This window comes from Numida meleagris, chromosome 3 (genome assembly GCF_002078875.1).
Source record: "Numida meleagris isolate 19003 breed g44 Domestic line chromosome 3, NumMel1.0, whole genome shotgun sequence".
Taxonomy (NCBI): domain Eukaryota; kingdom Metazoa; phylum Chordata; class Aves; order Galliformes; family Numididae; genus Numida; species Numida meleagris.
In genome coordinates, this window is record NC_034411.1 from 88,196,530 (window position 1) to 88,216,721 (window position 20,192).

At 40.7% G+C, this 20,192-nt stretch overlaps 1 protein-coding gene across 1 annotated transcript in view; it reads right to left on the bottom strand.

Annotated features, from left to right (window-relative positions):
* The window catches only part of FAM83B (family with sequence similarity 83 member B), a 58,117-nt gene extending 38,709 nt beyond the window's left edge, over positions 1-19,408 (bottom strand). The window contains exons 1-2 of the mRNA XM_021392101.1: positions 19,282-19,408; positions 14,614-15,117 (exon numbers count right to left, since the gene is read on the bottom strand). Coding sequence (XP_021247776.1) covers positions 14,614-15,057 — 444 coding nt within the window. The 5' untranslated portion in view covers positions 15,058-15,117; positions 19,282-19,408. The remainder of the gene's footprint in view (positions 1-14,613; positions 15,118-19,281) is intronic.

A 20,192-nucleotide genomic window follows, 5' to 3' on the forward strand; every position in this document is an offset into this window, starting at 1 on the left:
AGTGTATTTTTACTGTAACTCAGCACTGTAAACAGTTCTCCTAAACTTTGCCACCTACTCATACCCAGTTAAGACCAGTCAATAAGCCTGCCAAAACCCAGATCTACTGAGCAAGGAAAAATTCTGCTTACACCTCAATCCATTTCTTTTTGCATACATTAAACTCTATGGATCCCATACAAATGGTGAGAAAACAAGCAGTTCTGAGTAAGTTCCAGTTTGTTTTTTAAAACTAGAACCTTAGTATGAACATCAGTGTGAACTGACATGCACCAAATAGAATGTTATTGTTGCTTCTGAATGTCTTAAAAACAAGACCAGGAGTTTTCAGCATTTGGAATTAAAACACCACAACTTTTCATTTCTCATTCAGTACAATAATTTCATATCATGTAATGGTATAAAACTGTGCTGCTAGAATGTTTCAGACAATGTACTTTGCTAGAAATAAAGGAATAAAATCTTTAAATACCTAGTTCTTTGTGTTCTTTTAAAAATAATTACAGTTTATAGAAAATAGTCTGTCAAAGATCATCACCTAATTCATGTTTGAGATACACAACTCAGATCGGTAACTTCAGTTTTCATACTTAAATACTATTATTACAAATTTCAGAAATTAGAGCTTTCCTTTTTTCAAAACATCTCTATTTTTGTTATATATAGTCTACTATCTTCAACACAGATAGCTGCATTATGAACTAATGAATAACATATTAAACTGAAATGCTTTTTCTTTTAGTTTTTATCTCAAGGGACTATTTTATATCATTAATGCAGCAAGCCGCCTCCTCAGATAATATAAGCAATTCTCTCTGTGAAATTTAGCAGATAATGAAATTCTGATCCCGAAGATTTCTGAAACAATACTAACAAAATTCAGAACAAGTGTATCTATGTACACAGTTTAGTATCGGCATAGTATCATAATTGTCCATGAAAGTATTTTTCAGTTGTAAACATTTAAGAATATGAAACATTTTTAAAAGCCCAAACCTATAAACTATTTTATACAGTTCTTTCACAATAGCTAAATTCCAGATGTTCAGATTTTACTGCTTTTTCGTTCATTTTGCTTGCTTGCATGTCAGCATGCATGAAAAAGTACGTGTATTTTTAATACATATTTTGCAATCGTTTCAAAAGCCTCAGAGTACACACTGAGAAACTCCTCTATGGAATCTGTGGAATCTTCCTTGTGTATGAGTAGAGCAAGCACGTGCCATGTGGCAGAAAATAATAAAGCCTCCATCCCAAGAACAAACTCGTCAGGTTTGTTAGCAGAGAACTCAATAATTTCAGTTCAGGCCAGTCAAAGTTAGAGAAAAAATGATTTTTGCCTGTATAGGCAAAAACAATGCTCTTTCTGCATCACTGTGAGAAATCTGTCTTGTTCTCAGAACTGATATTTTTATCCTCTGCAACATTCATACATGCATCCATTCCTTTGGGATAGACTCTACGGAATCTGTTCCACGCATGCTTGGAACAGTAAAGAAAAACTGGGTGGTGGGATAGCATCTTGAGAGGAAAAAATCTTCCACCTGCTTCAGTGCTTTGTTTGGATTTCAGATACTTAGTTCTTCAATTCAGTTATTATTTACAGTTTTTGAAAAGGAAAGGAGTTTACTTATGTCCTTGTTTCAGTTAGGATAGAGTTAATTTTCTTCCCAGTGGTTGGCATCATGCTGTATTTTGGATTTAGGATGAAAACAACGTTGATAGCACACCAGCGTGTTAGTTGTTGAAGAGCAGAGCTGCACAGAGCCAAGGACATTTCAGCTCCTGGTGCTGCCCTGCCAGTGAGAAGCTGAGGGTGCACAAGGAGCTGAGAGAGAACAGAACAGGGATAGCTGATTTCAACAGGCCAAAGGTATGTCCCAAACAGCGATATCATGCTGAACAACAAAACTGAGGGAGTTGTCTGGGAGGGCTGCTGCTGCCTGGGTACTGGCTGGGCATCGGTCAGTGGGTGGTGAGCAATTGCACTGTGCATCACTTACTTTGTAAATATATTATTAATATTTTCCCACTATTTCCTGTTCTACTAAACTGTCTTTATCTCAACCCACAATTTCTACCGTTTTCCCAACTCCCTCCCCCACGCAGTGGGGGAAGAGAGTGAGTGTCTGCGCAGTGCTCAGCTGCCTGCTAGGTTACAGCACAGCAGTTGGAGATGCGCAAATCTTTTTACTTGATCTGTGGATGAAATCAACTAAAGAAGTATGTTCATTTTGTATTACCAATTTATTGTGGCACTATGCAATAGAAATGGCTAATTCAAATATTTATAATATGATTCTTAATGGTAAACGGTTAGATCTCTAGGTGTCAGTTCTGCAATCACATATGCACGTTAAGTTAATGGAACTTCTGCTGCACATAAATTAAAGTATTTTAAACCTTTCAGGATTAAGGATCTAATTTTGCTTCAAGAAGAAATGCCTGTAAAACTTTTTTCAAGTTGTCTGAAAAATGAGACAAATTGCGTATACAATTCAGTTTTGTAATGAGTCTGTTGTAGTTTCTGACGCAGCTTGATCTCTAAATTTCACCCTTGTTCCAGTAAAATTAGAAAACAACATTCAAAATTTCAACTTATTGCAACATAAAACAGAGGACAAATAAGATGGTCCTATCCAGGCAATATCTACTTTAATTTTTTAGACCTACAATCGATAATGAATTATCAGAAACTTGCCAATAAAACAAAGTGATTTGACTAGCAATTTGAAAGCATTATCATACTTCCAATGTCATATTGGTATTTCATACATCAGGGAAGACAGAAGATGGTGGAATGACTGAGACCATGTACTACCCGCATTTGCTTCAAGTTTGCAGAGCTGCATCCTCAAAAGCTCCCACATCTTTTTCATTATTTAAGAGGGAGCTGACATTCCCAAACTGCACAGTTGGAACTACATTCAAGCAAAGCACCTTAAGCAGACGGTGGGCACACACCTCTGGCTGAGGTGTGTGAGGAAAAGAAAAAAGGCAGGAGAGAGGATAGTCTGATAGGAAGAGTTGGAGCAGAGGGCAAAGAGAGAGGGGAAGAAGAACAACAGTATACCTCACAACATCCTTCTCTCTAAATTGGAAAGATACGGATTTGATGAATGGACTGTTTGATGGATGAAGAACTGGCTGCAGGATTGATTCCAGAGAGTGGTCATCAATGGCTCAATGTCTGTATGGAGATCGGTGATGAGTGGTGTCCCCCAGGGGTCAGTTCTGGGACTGATACTCTTTAATATCTTCATCAATGATGACAGTGGGGTTGAGTGCACCCTCAGCAATTTTGTGGATGAACCCTCAGCAAGTTTGTGGATGATACCAAGCTGTGGGGTACAGTCAACACGCCCAAGGGATGGGATCCCATCCAGAGGGACCTGGACAGGCTTGAGCAGAGGGCCCAGAAGAACTTCATGAAGTTCAACAAAGTGCAAGACTATGTGTCTCGGACAAGGCAACTCCTACTACCAATAGAAGCTGGGGGATGAAAGGATTGAGTATATATCTGCCAAAAAGGACTTGGGAGTACTTGATGGATGGCAAGCTGGACATGAGCCAGCAATGTGCCCTTGCAGCCCAGAAAGCCAACCGTATCCTGGGCTGCATCAAAGTATGGCCAGCAGGTTGAGGGAAGTGATCGTACCCCTCTGCTCTCTACTGGTGAGTCCTCACATGGAGTACTGCATCCAGATGTGGAGTCCTCAGAACAGGAGAGAAACGGACCTGTTGGAGCACATCCAGAGGAGGGCCACAAAAATGATTCAAGGCCTGGAACACCTTTCCTACGAGGACAGCTGAGAGAGCTGGGGCTGTCCAGCCAGGAGAAGAGAAGGCTGCAAGGGATCTGATAGCAGCCTTTCAGTATCTAAAGGGGAGCTACAAGAAGGGGACAGACTCTTTAGCAGGGTCTGTGGTGACAAGATGAGGGGAAATGTTTTCAAATTAAAAGAGAGGAGATTTAGACTGGATATAAGAAAAAGTCTTTTACAGTGAGTGTGATGAGGCACTGGAACAGGTTGCCCAGAGTTGTGGCAGAGGGACATTCCTGGAGACATTTTCCAGGAACATACGTTCCTGGAAACATGCAAGGCCAGGCTGCATGGGGCTCTGAACAACCTGATATAGCTGTGCATGTCCCTTTTCATTGCACAGGACTTGGATTACATGACCTTTAAAGGTCCCTTCCAACTCTAAGGATTCTACAATCCTATGATTCTATATGGCTTTCCTATCATACTGTAAGTACAGTCACTTCAGGGGCTGAGAGCAAAAATGTCTGCACATTACAGACACTGTACACAAAATCTCAGAATCAGAGAATCTCTCAGGTTGGAAAAGACCTTTACAATCACCAAGTCCTACTGTCATCCTGATTTTCTGAGTCCCATCCCTAAGCCACATCTCTCTCACTCCCATATCCACACTCTCAAAAACCTCCAGGGACAGGGACTCAATCACTGCCCTGGGCAGCCAATTCCAAGGTGTAACCACCCTCTCTAGGTCTTTTCCAACCTAGCTAATTCTATGATTCTATGGGTCTGGAGCACAGGCCTTATGAGGAGCGGCTGAGGGAGCTGGGATTGTTCAGTCTGGAGAAAAGGAGGCTCAGGGGGGACCTTATCACTCTCTATAACTACCTGAAGGAAGGTTGTAGTGAGCTGGGGGTCAGCCTCTTCTCTCTTCTAACTAGTGACAGGACGAGGGGGAATGGCCTCAAGCTGCGCCAGGGGAGATTGAGGGTGGACATTAGGAAACACTACTTTCCTGAAAGAGTGGTCAGGCGCTGGAATGGGCTGCCCAGGGAGGTGGTTGAGTCACCGTCCCTGGAGGTGTTCAAGAAACGTTTAAATATAGCATTGAGAAACATGGTTTAGTGGGGTTATTGGTGGTAGGTGGATGGTTGGACTAGATGATCTTGTAGGTCTTTTCCAACCTAGCTAATTCTGTGATTCTATGATTCTCCATGGAGAAATTATTCCCAATGTCCAGTGTAAACCTCCCTGAATGCATGATGCATGCCTTACTTCCATCCATTTGATACTGATTCCCATGGAGTCATGGCTGACCGATACATGACCGAGTGGAACAAGCCCCTAATCAGGACAGAGTTCCTACATCAAGACACTGCAATGCTGTATCGCAGCACTTCAGACCAGGGCTGCACCTCCATCATTCAATTTAAATTGTGCATAAGAAATAAAATCATCTCACTAATATGACTTCCAGCTCAAGTGACTGTCATCATAATTCAATAAGATTGAAATTCATGAACAAAATAGGGAGTGATATCACCACAAAAATAACTATTTCAGCATTATTTAATTCTAGTCATTCACATAATATGATCATACAGCACTAAGAGATGAAACAAAGTGATTGCAAATAAATAAGCAAATAGAAGAATCAGTCATAATTCCCAATTTCATCTCTATGCTTATTTTTCTTATTTTGAAAGTATTTCCTCTGAGCAAAATAGAGCTTTTGTTACATTTTAAAGCAGCTTTCTGTATATTTGTTTTAGCACATACGGAAGAGCTGGATCCACTGAATGGCTGATATTTTTAGACCTATCTCCAGCAATGACAGGTTACTGACCTCTATCAAAGAGTCATTGTGGAGTCACACATACTTCCTATTATGGAAAAATAAAAAATAAGTACGCACAGCCTTGACAGTGGCATTTCAGGCAATTATTGTGTTCGTGTGCTATCTACCATTAGGCAGTGACAAGGAACTATCAGAAGAGTGAACAGCCTCAGATATTATTATCTTTAAGCTGCTGGCTGCAGCCCTGGTTCTGGTGACTAGTGGTCTGTCCCTGGCAGTTGAGTGACATTGGTTCTGCTAATGCTGTCACTGTTGTCTCTGATGTTTCTGATCAGGAGGTGCTGTCCTCTAGCAGTGAATTCTGCATGGCTTAAAAAGGGCTGTGCATAGTGTCTGTAATGTGCAGACAGGTAGCTCTGCTACTGCTTCTTAAGAAGGTCCAACAGAGGATAAGCAGGAACCTGCTCTTCTCTATGCTGGTTATTCCACCTTATCCCCGTGTTTATGTCTGCCATACTGAGCATCAAAAGCCTAGTAGGAAAACACTAACTGCAATACCTTCTGCAGGCGGATGCCACTCAGATTCACCTGAATTAAAAGGTGATGCCTAGTGCTTACCTAGTGCTTAACCCATAAAGGAAGTTTATTGAGCTGAAGTGCAGCCTGCTTGGGAAAGAGTGCCTGCAGCTCCAGGAAATAGCATGAAAATGAGGCGGAGATGCTACACCTGCTGTTTGAACTGAAGGCACACCCGTTTGGCCACCTGAGTGCACAGCCCTGTGCTACTGTTCTAGCCCGACTGCTAGTGGATGAGGCAGATATCAAAGTTCTCTTTTCATCACTGAGAGATACAGCATGGAACTTCTCACATTACCCTATCGGAGCTTCATCTCTCACAGGAGAGCGCTTGCAGAAGCAAAAAGGCGTGAGGAGATCTGGTGCTGCAGTTAGCAAAAAGCCCTGGATAAAAGGCACCCCACCAAAGCTTTCTGGAGGCAGCTCTGTGCCCACACATCTGACTGTGAGGGCAGTGGTCATGGTAGAGCCTGGGTTTGAGGGATTTATTCTGATTTTCTCAGGCCTTACATCTTCCAGCAAGTGCTCCGGACTGGGACAGAATTAGTTAAGGCAATCTCTCTTACCTAAAGTATGAGAACAGCCCGTGTGTGTCTTGAAGAAACACCCTCTTTATCTGAAGATAAGAAAGACCTTTATGCTTTTAAATACATTTTTGGAAAGTAAGCAGTACAAAGGTACTGTCATATACTAATGCAAACATGTCTGGAGCAGTACTGATGTTCCTCAGACATTAGTTTTCATAGCTATAACACTAAATGCATAATTATGATTTTTTAATCAACCAAAGCTACAGAGATGAGCTTTGGTTGATAAAGCTCATCAAACAATTTTTTTAATCTACCCTCTCCTTGCTCTGTTTGCTAATGTATATTACTCTTTGGCTTTTGATTTATAATTGTCTCTTTTTGAACTGTGATATATAATAATTCAATGCCTTTGTGGCTTGGTATTCTCATCTACAAAACTGTAAACACTTTGGTCATGTTCTTTGATGGCTAAGGATAAAGGAGAGCGTATAAATTCTGAATCCACTGTGGCAGTGACATTTCTGCCAATCAGGAACACTAAGATGCCAGCAAACTGTACGGGACTGTACAGACTTAGGGCAAAACATAGCAATGTTTACAGCTTAAGAAAACAAACACACAGCATATGGGAGAAAGATGTCAAAGGCAAGAGAAACAGAAATAACTACTTTCGTAAATACTACCACTGTAAATTCCATAGGCTTGCTGCTAAGTGGACAACGTACAGGAAAATTGTTGACTTTGTTGATCAAGCAAGCCGTAGCCAGACCTTGCAATTATTTATTTTGAACAGCTCTACTGAGGTGAGTCATTTTATGGAAGGCAGTAGGAACTCCTATAAAGTAACAAGCTCAACCCCAGTTACAGCATGTGATTGCCCTGACAGGCCTCACTTCTCTCTAGATAAGGTAAATCAGGGTAGGATTTCCAAGTATAAAAGCCTTCTGGGGTCTCAAGCATGCTGAAAATGTGGACTTTAACTTTGGTTCTATAGAATATCACCTGTTTATTAGGAAACAGTTACAGATGTAATTTAACAGCAGGCTAAAGCGAAAATCATGATCACACTGGTATCACTGAAAAAGCCTGCACTTGTTTTGGAGAGGTAAATTTTAAAGTGTACTTCAATTATTACAGTGCCTTGCACTGCTCCATGGGGAAAATAACACAGCTACAAGCAAGTTGTTCTGAAATAACTACAAGTGAAGGACATACTTGTATTAAGAAGCTAAATACAAATAACTCAGTGGCATTCACTCCCGCTCCTGAACAGGAGAATGGGAAATTCTGATAGCAGCTAGCAAGTTTTTGTGCTTCAGGACTGTTTTCCTCCATGTCAGCAGTTCTCCACGTTCTGTGTAGTTTCTATTATACTGTATTAGATGAACACTCCTGCAGCAGGGTAAAGTCTATACATGCTCCTTTAAAATACATTAATAGGTAGTAGAGTATTTGAGTTTCCAAATTCTGGTACATGACAAATGAATTTAAAGATTAAAAATGCCCAAAATGTGTTCCCCATTCCTCAGACCATCGCTGGCTATGTTGGAAAGTTCTCTGAGATAAAACACTATGCTAAGAGATCAAAAAAGGCCGATGGCAATACTGAATGTGAAATGATTAAGCCTGTAGTTCTTCAGGCAAGATTGTTCCCTGGCTGAAAAACTTGTGAAAACCCAGATCTCTTGAGGATAGGAATTGAGAAGAACAAAAATAGCTTCAACACTATCAGTCTTCTTTTGAAAAGAAGGAAAAGAGAGAAGCAAACCCCAAATACACAGAACTGGCAACCAGAAACACCATTTTGCCCAGGCAGTATCACTTTATGTCATTTTGTATTTATAGCAGAGCTTTACTTATAATTACTTCAGCATGTTGTCGTACAAAGGTATTGCTGAATATGCCTAAAGAACACCTTACAGAATGCACAAGAAGTATAAATGACTTTTTAAGAGCACTCTTTTGACTGACAAAGATTTATGTCAATAAGAGAAAATGTTTTAGTAAAAAATACTGCTACAAAAACATGTATATGTGCTTACTTCTCATATATTAGGCAGACATTAATAAATACAGCTGTCTGTAAAATCTGATCTTTACTTTTCCTTATTCCATTTTTAAATCCGTAACAGATGTGCAATATTTTGATAGTGCCTTAGCACAGTTATGACATAAAAAGGCAATACCTATCGATCAGTTCATTGTGTCTTTTAAGACAAAACACAAACATAAAATACTGGTGAATACACCTGCAAACCTTTGACCCAATGGAAACCTGTGAGAAAAAACTTCTCAACCAATGAATGTCAGATTCCCCCTCCCCACGCTAGCCCTAGCCTCTGCTTGCTCTTCAGTTTTAGATCCTCTGAGTGAATATAATGCATAGAGAAATGGTACAGAAGAAATGCACTTAACAGAAGTCTTAGGCCCCAGGAGTTTGCTTGCGCTTTTTTACATCACTGCCCTCCTAAACTTTCACATCTCAAAACCATTACAACCTCTTCTCCTGAAGTTATACAAGTTCTCCCATGTGTCAAAAATTCAGGACAAATTAAGATTTCCTGTTAGCAATTAAATTAGCACTTCCACACGCTTCAGTTTTAAGGACAATTTGATCATTAAGTCTTTGCACTCCTCTCTTACTAAATCTGAATTGCCACTTCAAAGAGTGTCCTATTGATGCCTCTTCTCTTTGTATGTATCATCACCGGTATGGCTATGCTTATGCAGAGTGTCAGGGCACGGGGCAAGGTAAAAAAAACAAGGATGAGGATTCTAAAGGCAAATTCAGTCTGGTGAATACCTGATGTGATTACTCGCTGCAAACAGATAACAAAGAAGAAACACCAAATCATACAGTAGGAGCACAAACAACACAACACACATCCTCTTCCAGCATGTTGCATGTGCCCTATGTGATTAGAAAAACTAGGACACAACCTCACTCTCTCTAATGAACCTACAAAAGGCTAACATCATTTTTCACCTGGAAACTATATGCATGACTGCCATGCTGGTTTGCAAATACCAGGAACCCATTTCACAGAAGGTGGGCAGAAGCAGATGATTAATGCATTTTTTAAGGTGGGACTGGTACTAAAAACACCTGCTAAGTCCTTGTGTAGTAGCGTATCTTAGCAAGGAAAATTTTGTCCAGACATCTTCAGCTGAGAACTTAAAAAACATATCCATCATTTATCAGGCACACTAGAAATTGCATAGAAAAATTTTCAGTGGGATAACTATTTCATTTACCATCCTCTTTCCTGGAATTCTGTAATTTTTTCTAGCCTTTATAAACAATAAGTTGTAGCCCCTCTCTCTCATCTACTTGGACTACTGCAGTTAATGAGCTAAGATAAGCACTGCTGCAAGCACAACTCACTATCATTGTTCCAATCTCTGTTCAAATTATATTTAAAATAGTTGGCAAAGGGTATTGTTGAGAGAGTAAAAATGATTGCTTAACAGTCTTCCACACCCATATTCTACAAGTTTCTTTCTGTGTAGAGGCATCGCTCTTCATATAGGCATGTAAAAAGCTTGGTTTTCTCTCATATTTGTACACAGCTAGTACTAGATCCCTATTACTGTATTTATGCATGTATCCAAACAAGGAGATCAATAGTGTATGATCATTTTTTCTGTTATGCACAACCTCTTGCTCATGCCTTAAAGAAATCAAACCAAATCAACTGGGAAAAAAGAAGAAACCAGAAGAAAATATCTTCCTTCTTCCATAGATTTAAATGAGTCAACTGTTTTTGTCTACTTGACTTGGGCCAGGACTCTACAAGACAAAACAGAAATGATACTTAGACTTCGTACAATAATTCTCTCACAAGAACTCAAAAAAGTCCTCAGTGACTTACTCAAGGCCTACATACAGGAGGTCCAGCAAGACTTAATAACAAGTTACACTCTTTTATAGTATAACTTAATTCTTTCTCATGGCTCCTAGTTTTGTAAACATTAAAAAGCCCAATTCAGCAGAAACACCTACCTCTCTGCAATTTTCCAAAATGGTAATACACTAACCATCTAAATCTCAGTTTAACCTTCTTCACAAGTAACTTTTACAAAACTCTTAAAACTATCACTGATTTCATGAATCCATACTTAAGACTGCTACTCTATTTGAATAAAATATAATCAGTGCAAAGTCTTGCATATTTACTAGATAGCCTGCAACTTAATACATTCCATCAGGAATCCCAGAAGTATGTCAAGGAAGTCTTTCAGTGTTTTCTGGCTTGTGTTGCAAAGTAATAATCCTTGGGTTGTCTAAACAACAGGATTCTTTACAAAACAGGTTTGAATTCTCTCCAGGAAGAGCTGATCCTTATTTGGATATCAATCTAAAAGACTCAGAGCTATGCATGCTCTCTAAGGTATGTAGGAATGTCTCAGTGGTGGAAAGGGGAATTCAGTTAATGAAGCGAGAGAAAAACACGCAGCCAGAAGGACCCTTTGTGCTCTGTCTTGCCCTTTCCCTGTTCTCTTGCCCTGTCAATCATGCTTGAGAAAACAGTACAAGATGTTTGAAAAACCCATGTGCAAGCTTCACAACTTACAGTTTGGAGGCAACTCATGAAAAGTCATACAGGGAAAGAACACTTCATTAGTGAAATCTCTGTGTTACTTTATAATAAGAGGAGGAAGATTCACATTAACTTGACAAAGATGAGTAATCATCTTGATACCATTTCTCAGATGAATAATCTTGTCAGGAAAAACTGCTAAACATTATCAGTTGTGGTTCAGACAGCTCAGCTGGGATGAGTCAGGCTGTAGGAACACTTCAAGCTTCAGAGAAGCCAGAAACCTACCAGTGATTAAAGGAAGAACCTCCCAAAACACACAAGGAATAAGGCTACCAGCTTGTTTGCAAAAGTCTGTCCATTGTTAAGGTCAGACAGATCTCGCAGTGCTGTCTTCCGCAAACAGTTACATCAACATCTGAAAAAGACTCATGGTTCACGAACCGACACAGTCCTGCCAGACAGCCTCCTTCCATGAACACCAGTTATGTCAACAGAGAAGCAGGGTTGGCAAGCTGCATCATTTGAAGATGAGGTCTAGTTACACTAACAGTAAACCCATTTTGTTGGCAATTTGGTTTGACCTGAGGCATTCTGCTAACCTCACTCTGACAGCATAGCTATCCCACAGAAGTACTGTAGACTGTGATGTAATGTCATCTTATGTACAACAAATTCTAATCTATGTTCAGAAACATATAACACAAGTATGCAGTCCACTGTTATAAAACTCCCTTGTTATATTGACTGGATTTAGCATGAAGATGATGTGCATAATTTTTCTACAGATAATATATTTAAGAAGCATGTGACAAGATTTTCTTATGACACTTTTTCATAGTCAGTTTTTAGTATAATGTAGCATAGCCTTACATATGGTTTTCCTCTTCAGTCAGGAATAAATTGCTGTCAGCCAGCAAGTTGCCTAATGTTGTTTACAACATTTCTTCTTAAGGTCAGAATTAACATAAGTAATAATCATTTTAAGGAGTGACACTGTGATGCATCAAGCATGAAAGAGGTCAAAAGTAAGTTCACTAATAATGCCATCTTATCCTTATATATCTCCAAATATTCAAAAGAGTCCAGGTTTCAACTAGCTGAGTCTCAGTTATGAATTTTTGGACTAGTAAATACATATAAATATGTTGAATAGTTTTCCTTATTGAAGGATCAGAGCAGAAACATTCTCTGACTTGTCCTTGTAGGAGCTGCTTTCTCACTGCACTGTGTTCAGGTAGTCCAGGGAAATCAATTCCTGAACTCAGATACACAGGTTTGGTGCTTAAAGTTTAGTGGTATGAATACTCTCATCTCCAACAGTCTACTTATTTTCCCACTGAAATTGGTAAAATGCTGAGATTCCCATAAAATTTGCTTAGATCTGTATTGGTTTAATGTGATTTGCTGAATAACTTGTTTATGCTTTACAGGTTTCCTTTTCCATGTGTGACCTTTTTCTATTTCCTTTGAATATTCTCATATGACTACATATATCCACTATTACATAACACAAAACTCTGTTTAATATATTTTTATACATGGCTTAGGAGAAGTAGGTTAGCCTGTTTACAAAGTGTTTGCCTGCTGTAGGCATGTTTTAAATACCCTACTTTACCTTACTTAGAAATCCTTTAAACTTTTCCATTCATATCACAGAAGAGGCTGAACAACCCTTGGTCTTTTAGATTTAATTGCTACTTCCTGAAGTAACCAACCTGTATCACTGTATCAACAATGTTATGGTTGCTGCTCCTGAGATTGCACTGATCAACTAAGCAAGCCTTTCAGCTGTTGTATTTGACAGTGACACATACATCATATCCTCTTTGTAACATGGAAACGTCACAGCGTTACCACAGAGCTAATATAATATAAGCTTCTTTTTCAAAAAGGGGTAAGAATCACACTTTATTTTTATGCCTAACTGAATTCAGATGAGGCACACTCCCTAAAATGACATTTAACTAGACAGCCCTTGAGAGCCATGGGAGAGGGCCTGTATGGTGTGTAAACAAAATAGCTAAGCAGAAGTGAAAACAGACTGGAAACAGTATTTCCTCATGGTGTTTTAGGACCTCCAAAACTGATTTGGCCTTGGCAATAGACTTAACTAACTCTGTTTTCCTTCTTTCCCTTTCAGTAGATATACTAGTAGCTCTGGAGCAGCAGTTGAAAAAGATCAAAGTATGTCAGCCAAGACAAGTCCTACTGCATCCAAAAGCAGAAAACAACAACTGTCAATTTAAAAGGGACAAAGAGGGAAAAAAATAATAATTCTCTTCCTTGTGATGAGAGCAGACAATAATTCAAGGCTGTAAATTGCATGACAAAACGTCTAGTGATAACTCTATTGTGGCAACAAATTATATGCTTTATCTAAATAGGGGAGAGACGTCATAAAAAGACATCCTTCCTTTCCACACGCCTTTTCAATTCACTTCTATTGCACCCATTTACACGCACATTTAAGTCAGTATAGTCTTTACAGAGGAACTTGGGTTGGATATCCTATGGATTTAAAGCCCTTAAAGAGTAGAAATAAACATTTTCCATGGGGAAGAAAGGAGAGCATGGTATATACGCTAGGAATACTTCCGAAACCTCATGACATCTGTTTGGGGAGGTAATATGGCCTAGGGTCCACCTCAACTACTTAAATATACATCTATTTTTTATTTTTATTTTTTTTAAATGTGACGCTAGGAAGCAAGAGGTGTGTTGTACATACAGTGCTCTGTCTTCTCAGTGTGAGTCTTAGGAAACTCAAGATGCGAAAGTCTCCAAGCAGAGACAAGTACATTCGGAGAAGTACTTCTTCTAAGTTAGAAGTTATACAGAAATGGAGTAAGGTAACTAAAAGTGCTAAAACTCATTTCCTTGTTTCCTAAATCTGTTTTTTTTGTTTTTTTGTTTTTTTTTTTCTTCTCAGATCTCTCTAATACTTTCCCAATTAACTTCCAGTGGGCATGCAAAATCACAAAACCTGAGAACCATATGATACGTGAGTACAATGTACATAAAGATGTTATTTTCTTATAACAGGCTAGCACACCAAACCAATGCATGTTCCCACTGTACATATTCCCACTGACGAAGGACATAAACCTTAGGATATACCCTGAAGTTGAATAGAACTGTGTCATTTGAGACATATTCAAGTGAGGTCAAAGAGAAGGTATGCTGATTACCTACAAATTTCTCATGGACTAATGGTCAGCAGTACAGTAAAATAGTCATAATGCTTAATTAATTCCTTTAACTAATCCCTGATCCCTTGTAAATGAGATTAAATTGTAAGCAGCCAGATAATTTTTTTTCCTGCCAGGGGAGAAAAAAAGCTTCTGATAAAACACCAACTACATTATTGCTACTTTTTATTTTCCAATATTTTTCACATTTACCTTTCTTGCATCTCGTATCATCTTCCGAATAGTTTCCTTTATGGTGTAAGGCTGTGCTCGTGGTGGATGAAAAAGCAGATCGATATTTGTGCCACCAGAAATTCCAGGCATCAGGTAGGGCCAACCTAAGTCAAGATTTGGAGCTTCCACATCTGATTCAATAGGCCAGTAGGTTCCCGAGGAAGAGGTGTCATCAATGGCATTGTTAGAGGAATAAACAGTGTTTTGGGGAAGTTTATGAACATTGTTCAAAATATAATCAATTTCCTCATCTGCAAGGAACTCTGAACATCTCTCTTTCGAAAGAAATTCTTTGTAGGCTTCTAAACCTCCTTCAATTAGGGCATCAATAGCTACTCGATACCATTCCTTGTAATGAGGTTCAATATAGTTGTCTGATCTGCATTCATCATGTAGGGACGATAGCAAAGATGAGGTTTCCATTTTCACATATATTTTATACAAAGTCTCTTAAACTTCCATTTGTGAGTTAGTGAAATATACCTGTAAGGAGAGGAAAGTAAGAAAGTTAAGACAACAATCAGAATATTTGTAGCAATCTAAGTCACACACACGCACAGATATTATGCAAAATACTTTTCTGATAATATTTGCTGACACCTTTTTCTGACATCTTCCAGGAACACCAAAGAGTTTTGAAAATGCTCAGGGATGAATATTCCCAAATGAGTATTAGGGAGCTACTTAAGGAGCCTCTTCTACATAAGGCAGTACTGAGCATATGAAATGATTTGGTGAAAGTCTTCTATTTAAAAGCTACAGCAGACCACTGAAGATCGGTACCAGTAACACATACGCGAAGTATATTCCAATACACTACTGTAGGCAGTGTTTCAAAAGTCTCTTTATAATAACAACTGACAGAGTAGTGTTGCGAGAAACACTTCAGAAAACAACTGTTTCCTAATTTTTGATGCAACACATACCTTTTCTCTGGCTTCTTTGAAATTACAGTCATTCAGGTCCTACTCCTTATCTGTTTGTTCTCCCATGCTGATCTAATCCATTTGCTGCTCCTAAGCAGGAACAGCCTACCTCATTTCAGTGAATTATGAGGAACTCCAGAAAGATGTCTCCTCCCACATCTGGGATCAAACTCTGAATCAGCAATCTGATGTCTAGTTTCCACCCTGCTCATTCCTTCTGCCAAAAGGAGCGGCTGCTTTAATCTTGCCTTTTTTTTTTTTTTTTCCAAAACATTAATAATAAGTAACCTCTTTACTGCTGATGGTATAAAAATTCATTCTTACCATCTTTTTTATTTCATTTAACAAGGATTGAAAGGCTTAGCTCCTGCTGTGTCAGTTTGGGATTTAAGGTCGACAGAGGACAAATGACCAACATTTCTTCCCTCATGCCTGTGCAACTCTATGGAGTTTCAGCAACTCCACAGTTCACCTAGAACCCAAACTGCAATGATTCTCTGCATCAGACAGAAAACCCAGAAAAAAAATAATGTCATAAGAATGGCATGACCACAGTCACGTGAAATAGAAAGACGATGTATGGTAGTAGTGTCTCATTTCTCAGGGCTAGGACATGAGGCTTGCGTCAGTATGGAGCTTAGCAGAAAGACAACATAAGTAGGAAGAACAGTCAGTGAAGCCAGAATAATTATGATAAGCATATACAAAGTATTGTTTGCAAGTTAACGCTAGGTTACCTTGCAAGCCTAATTATTAGTATAGCAATATAATAGGAATAGTCGTACGGAGTTTCATTTACTGGCATATAAATAAAATTCTCTACTCATATAAAGCCCTTTCAGATATTTTTGCAAACAATGTATTTGTTTTCTACTGTCCGCTGGGAATGGTTTAAATCTTCTTGAAAGGAAACTTAAGTTAGCTGCATTAATCTAGGAATGGAAATCAAAATTTCCATACACTACTGATACTCTGAAGTACAACAAAATGTTCAATTAAACCAAGATTTCTCAGGATCTTGGGAAGTCTAAGGTTAAAAAAAGACAAAGAAAGAATAATCCAGATCTGAGGCTGGCATCAGCATGCCATATGAAATAATCCCATTTGAATCCTGTCTCTCAGCCAAGTAGCAGGATAGATCTTCCCAGATAGGACTGCTTTCGAGCCTGGGGGAAAGGAGTGTTTCTTACTGCTTACAGAGAAGCTCTTTGTGGTGAACAGGAAAGCAGTAAGTGAAAGGGATCTGATAGCTTTCCACTGATCAAGAATTATATGTATTCCTATGACAGATATTCAGGGCTTCATTCTACACTGCATTTACAGGCAAAAATATGACATTACGAAATGGGACCATTTCTGTGCACACACTGTCCAGATGCAGATGACATCCTGTGGTGTAATGTGGCAGAAGATCAACCAAGCATGCAGTACAGACAAAACAGACTATTTCAAAGATTGAACTCTTAAAATATTGCAAAACTAAAAACTTCAAATCAGTGTTTCATAAAAAGCAATCATGTGGAACAGCTTTTCGAGAAATTTTAGGCAAAGAATGAAAAACTACCAAGAGTACAAAGTGCACAGTTACTCAGCTGAGTTGTTTGAAGAGTCTCAACACTAAAAGAGGCAACTTCACTGAGCACCTCATATACCTCTCTCATAGGACCTTTCAGGACAAGGATCACACCAAACAGTGTTAGAAAACGGTCCATCTTAGTATGACATTAGAGGATTAATCCTGATTTTACTAAGGCAAATGAAAGATATTTCTGAAATCATTATTACTTTAGAATGGATATACTCCTAGTCGTTTCGCCACTGGTTGTGAATATAAACAGTTGAGAAAGACATCTAAGTGTTTATTTCAAAACTTTGGCTAAATCCTTTTCTCCTCTCTCTTCCCTTTGACAATAGCACTAGGGAACAGGACTGTATTTATTATGTGAAGTTGTGCAATATAAAATATTGAATGTTATGAACACATATACATCTACATATATATAATACAGAAAATGACTGCATGTGTGTGCATTTGTGACCATTAATTGTTGCATGGATCAAATACAATAAGTTAAGCTCAGTGTCTTCTAAACAGGAATAGTTATTTTACAGGTAGCATCTTTCATGCTGATCTTTGATTTACAAGTGCTGTTTATAAAAGAAGTTTAAAGCTATATATATTTCTTTAAGAAGTAAATGTTAAAACTGTCAGCATGGAAATAAATCACAGAACAGATGAGACAAATGAAATAATTCTAGTTCCAGTGTTTTGAAGTAAGGACACCAGCACGTGGTGCATTCATGAGAAGAAACAAAAGAAAACTCAAAATTACAGTGGCAGGTGTATTTGACAAGAAGTCTTGAAGCAGTGATTTTTCCTCCTCAGAAGGCAAGAGCTATTTTGTAGAAAATATATTTATGAAATCAATAAATTTTCTGACAGAGAGATTGAGGCTTAAACAAAACTCTAAAAGAACGCTTTGATGTCATTTTCAACCATATATAACTTCTGCACATTCAGCTTGATTCCTCAAAGATCAGGATTTATCCTCCTAAAGCAAACACTTCTATCGTCAGCAAGGTTGTGCTGAATGAGGCTTCTTCTCTGGAGGCTTTCAGGACCTCAGCGACACCCATCCTCCCACCTTTGCAGATGTCACCTACGCTTTGTAAGACTCATGATCACAAATGCTACCAGGAAAGCTGTTGTTCATAGCCTGAGAAAGTTAGTTCCAGTCCACTCTATCACCCACCCTGAGTCCAGCAAGTAGAAAAGTTTAAAGAAAAGTGTGTGTTTTTATGGGAAGATACAGAGAGCACCCTAGCTTCCACTAAAACAACAGATGAGCAATGCCCACTGCAAAAAATGACACAGTATTCTAGGGTGCCTCCAAGAGTACAGCCTTCCAGGCTAGAGCTGAGGGCAAGCAACTTCTCTGCCTAACTAATATTCTCAGGATTTCAAACATTTCCTATTCAGCAACTCTGGGGAGCAGCCCCAACCTCAGGCTCTCATAGCTGGTCCCTGGGCAGACCCTGGCCGTGGTGCTCTCCTAGAGACGTCTGCAGCCCCTTCTCTGATCACTTGCCCAGTTTCCACACAAAGTTTCCCTCTCTCCACCTTGGAAAAGGGACATTTCTTGTCCCAGCCCCTTTGCGTGTGGTCTCTGGGGTTCTGGGAGCCTGGTGCCCTGGGGCCTGTGTGGCCTTTCAGGGCACAAGCGGGTATTCTGCACCTGCTCTCTGCCAAACACTGCATTAAGGAACTGTACCAATGGCACATGCTACTTACTAACACCAGGCGGTAACAGGCAACTGTACCATCGCTTGCACGAAATCCAAGCAAAAACAAACAACAAAACCAAACACAAAAACAACACCGCAAAGGTTCCCACTCCTCCACTTTTGAGGCTGGAAGTTCACTTTTCAGGCAAAACAGCCCTCCGCGGGCACCACCACGTGCTCGGGCACGCCCCAGCCGTGGGGACACCGCACGTGTGGCACCTCCGGCCACCTCGGGGCGGGTAGCAGCGCCCAGCGGGGCTCGGCGGCACCCCAGCGCCCCTCAGCGCCGCCCCGGCCCCGCCGCCCGGGGGAGCCCTTCCCAAGGGCCGCCTGCCCCCGCCCGGTCCCCCGTACCGGCGCTGACAGAGCGGGCCGGGCCCGAGGGGGGCGAGCGGCCGGGCCGGCCCCGGCGGTAGGCGGACGGAGAACCACTTACGGCGCCGCTGCCCCGCGGGGGGGACTTCGCCTCTTCCCAGCTCTTCCCGGCCCGGCGGGGGACCCAGCTCCTGCGATCGCGGCCGCGGCGAGTCAGGGCGGCGCAGGGCTCCTCGCAGGTACTTCCCGTCGCTCTCAGGCGCGGTGGGTGTGGAAACCAGTTACAACATGTCAGGACGGTGTCGCACCAAAACCCGCCGCCGCAGAAGCGGGGCGAGAACTTGTCTGAACTGGGGAAGCCCGGCCCTCCCTCGAGCCGAGCGAAGGGCAGCGCCTTCCCAGGGGCGCGGCGGGGCCCCCGGCCCTGCCTTGCCTTGCCTTGCCTTGCCCTGCTCTCCCCTGCCCTGCGCTGCCCGCCGGACGGGCCTGCGAACGGAGGTGGCCCCTGGGGAGGGGGAGGTGGCCCCTGGGGAGGGGGAGGCGGGAGATAACGCTGACGCTGCGCCGTGAGCTGAGGAGAAATGCACCCCTCAGCCTTGAGTCACGGTTTCCAGCTTAACTGCAGGAAGAAAGACTCGGTAAGGGAGCGTTATCTGTCTGTACCGAGTTAGGTAATGTGGGCGTAAGCCTTTCATAGTTAAATTTCTTTAAAATGCTGTTCATCTGGTGATGTCTTCAGTTAAAGAAATGGCAGAGCCCACAGTGCCCTCTGGGCCCTGCTGCAGCCCGAACACTGAGGTGGCTGTCCCCTGCTGTGAGCCCTCTCGGAATGGCTCATCCAAAACATGACCATCTTCCCAGCAGGGTCACGGATCTTAGTCATTTAAAGCCCACAGGTAGGAAATTCTTTATAGACTTTACCCTTGTGGGACATAACAGCTTTTCCGTGAGTGGTGTCACCGTAATAATTACGTCTTATCAATAACAGTTCATCCAGTCTGGCTCTTGGTGCAGACTTCTATCCCTCACTGT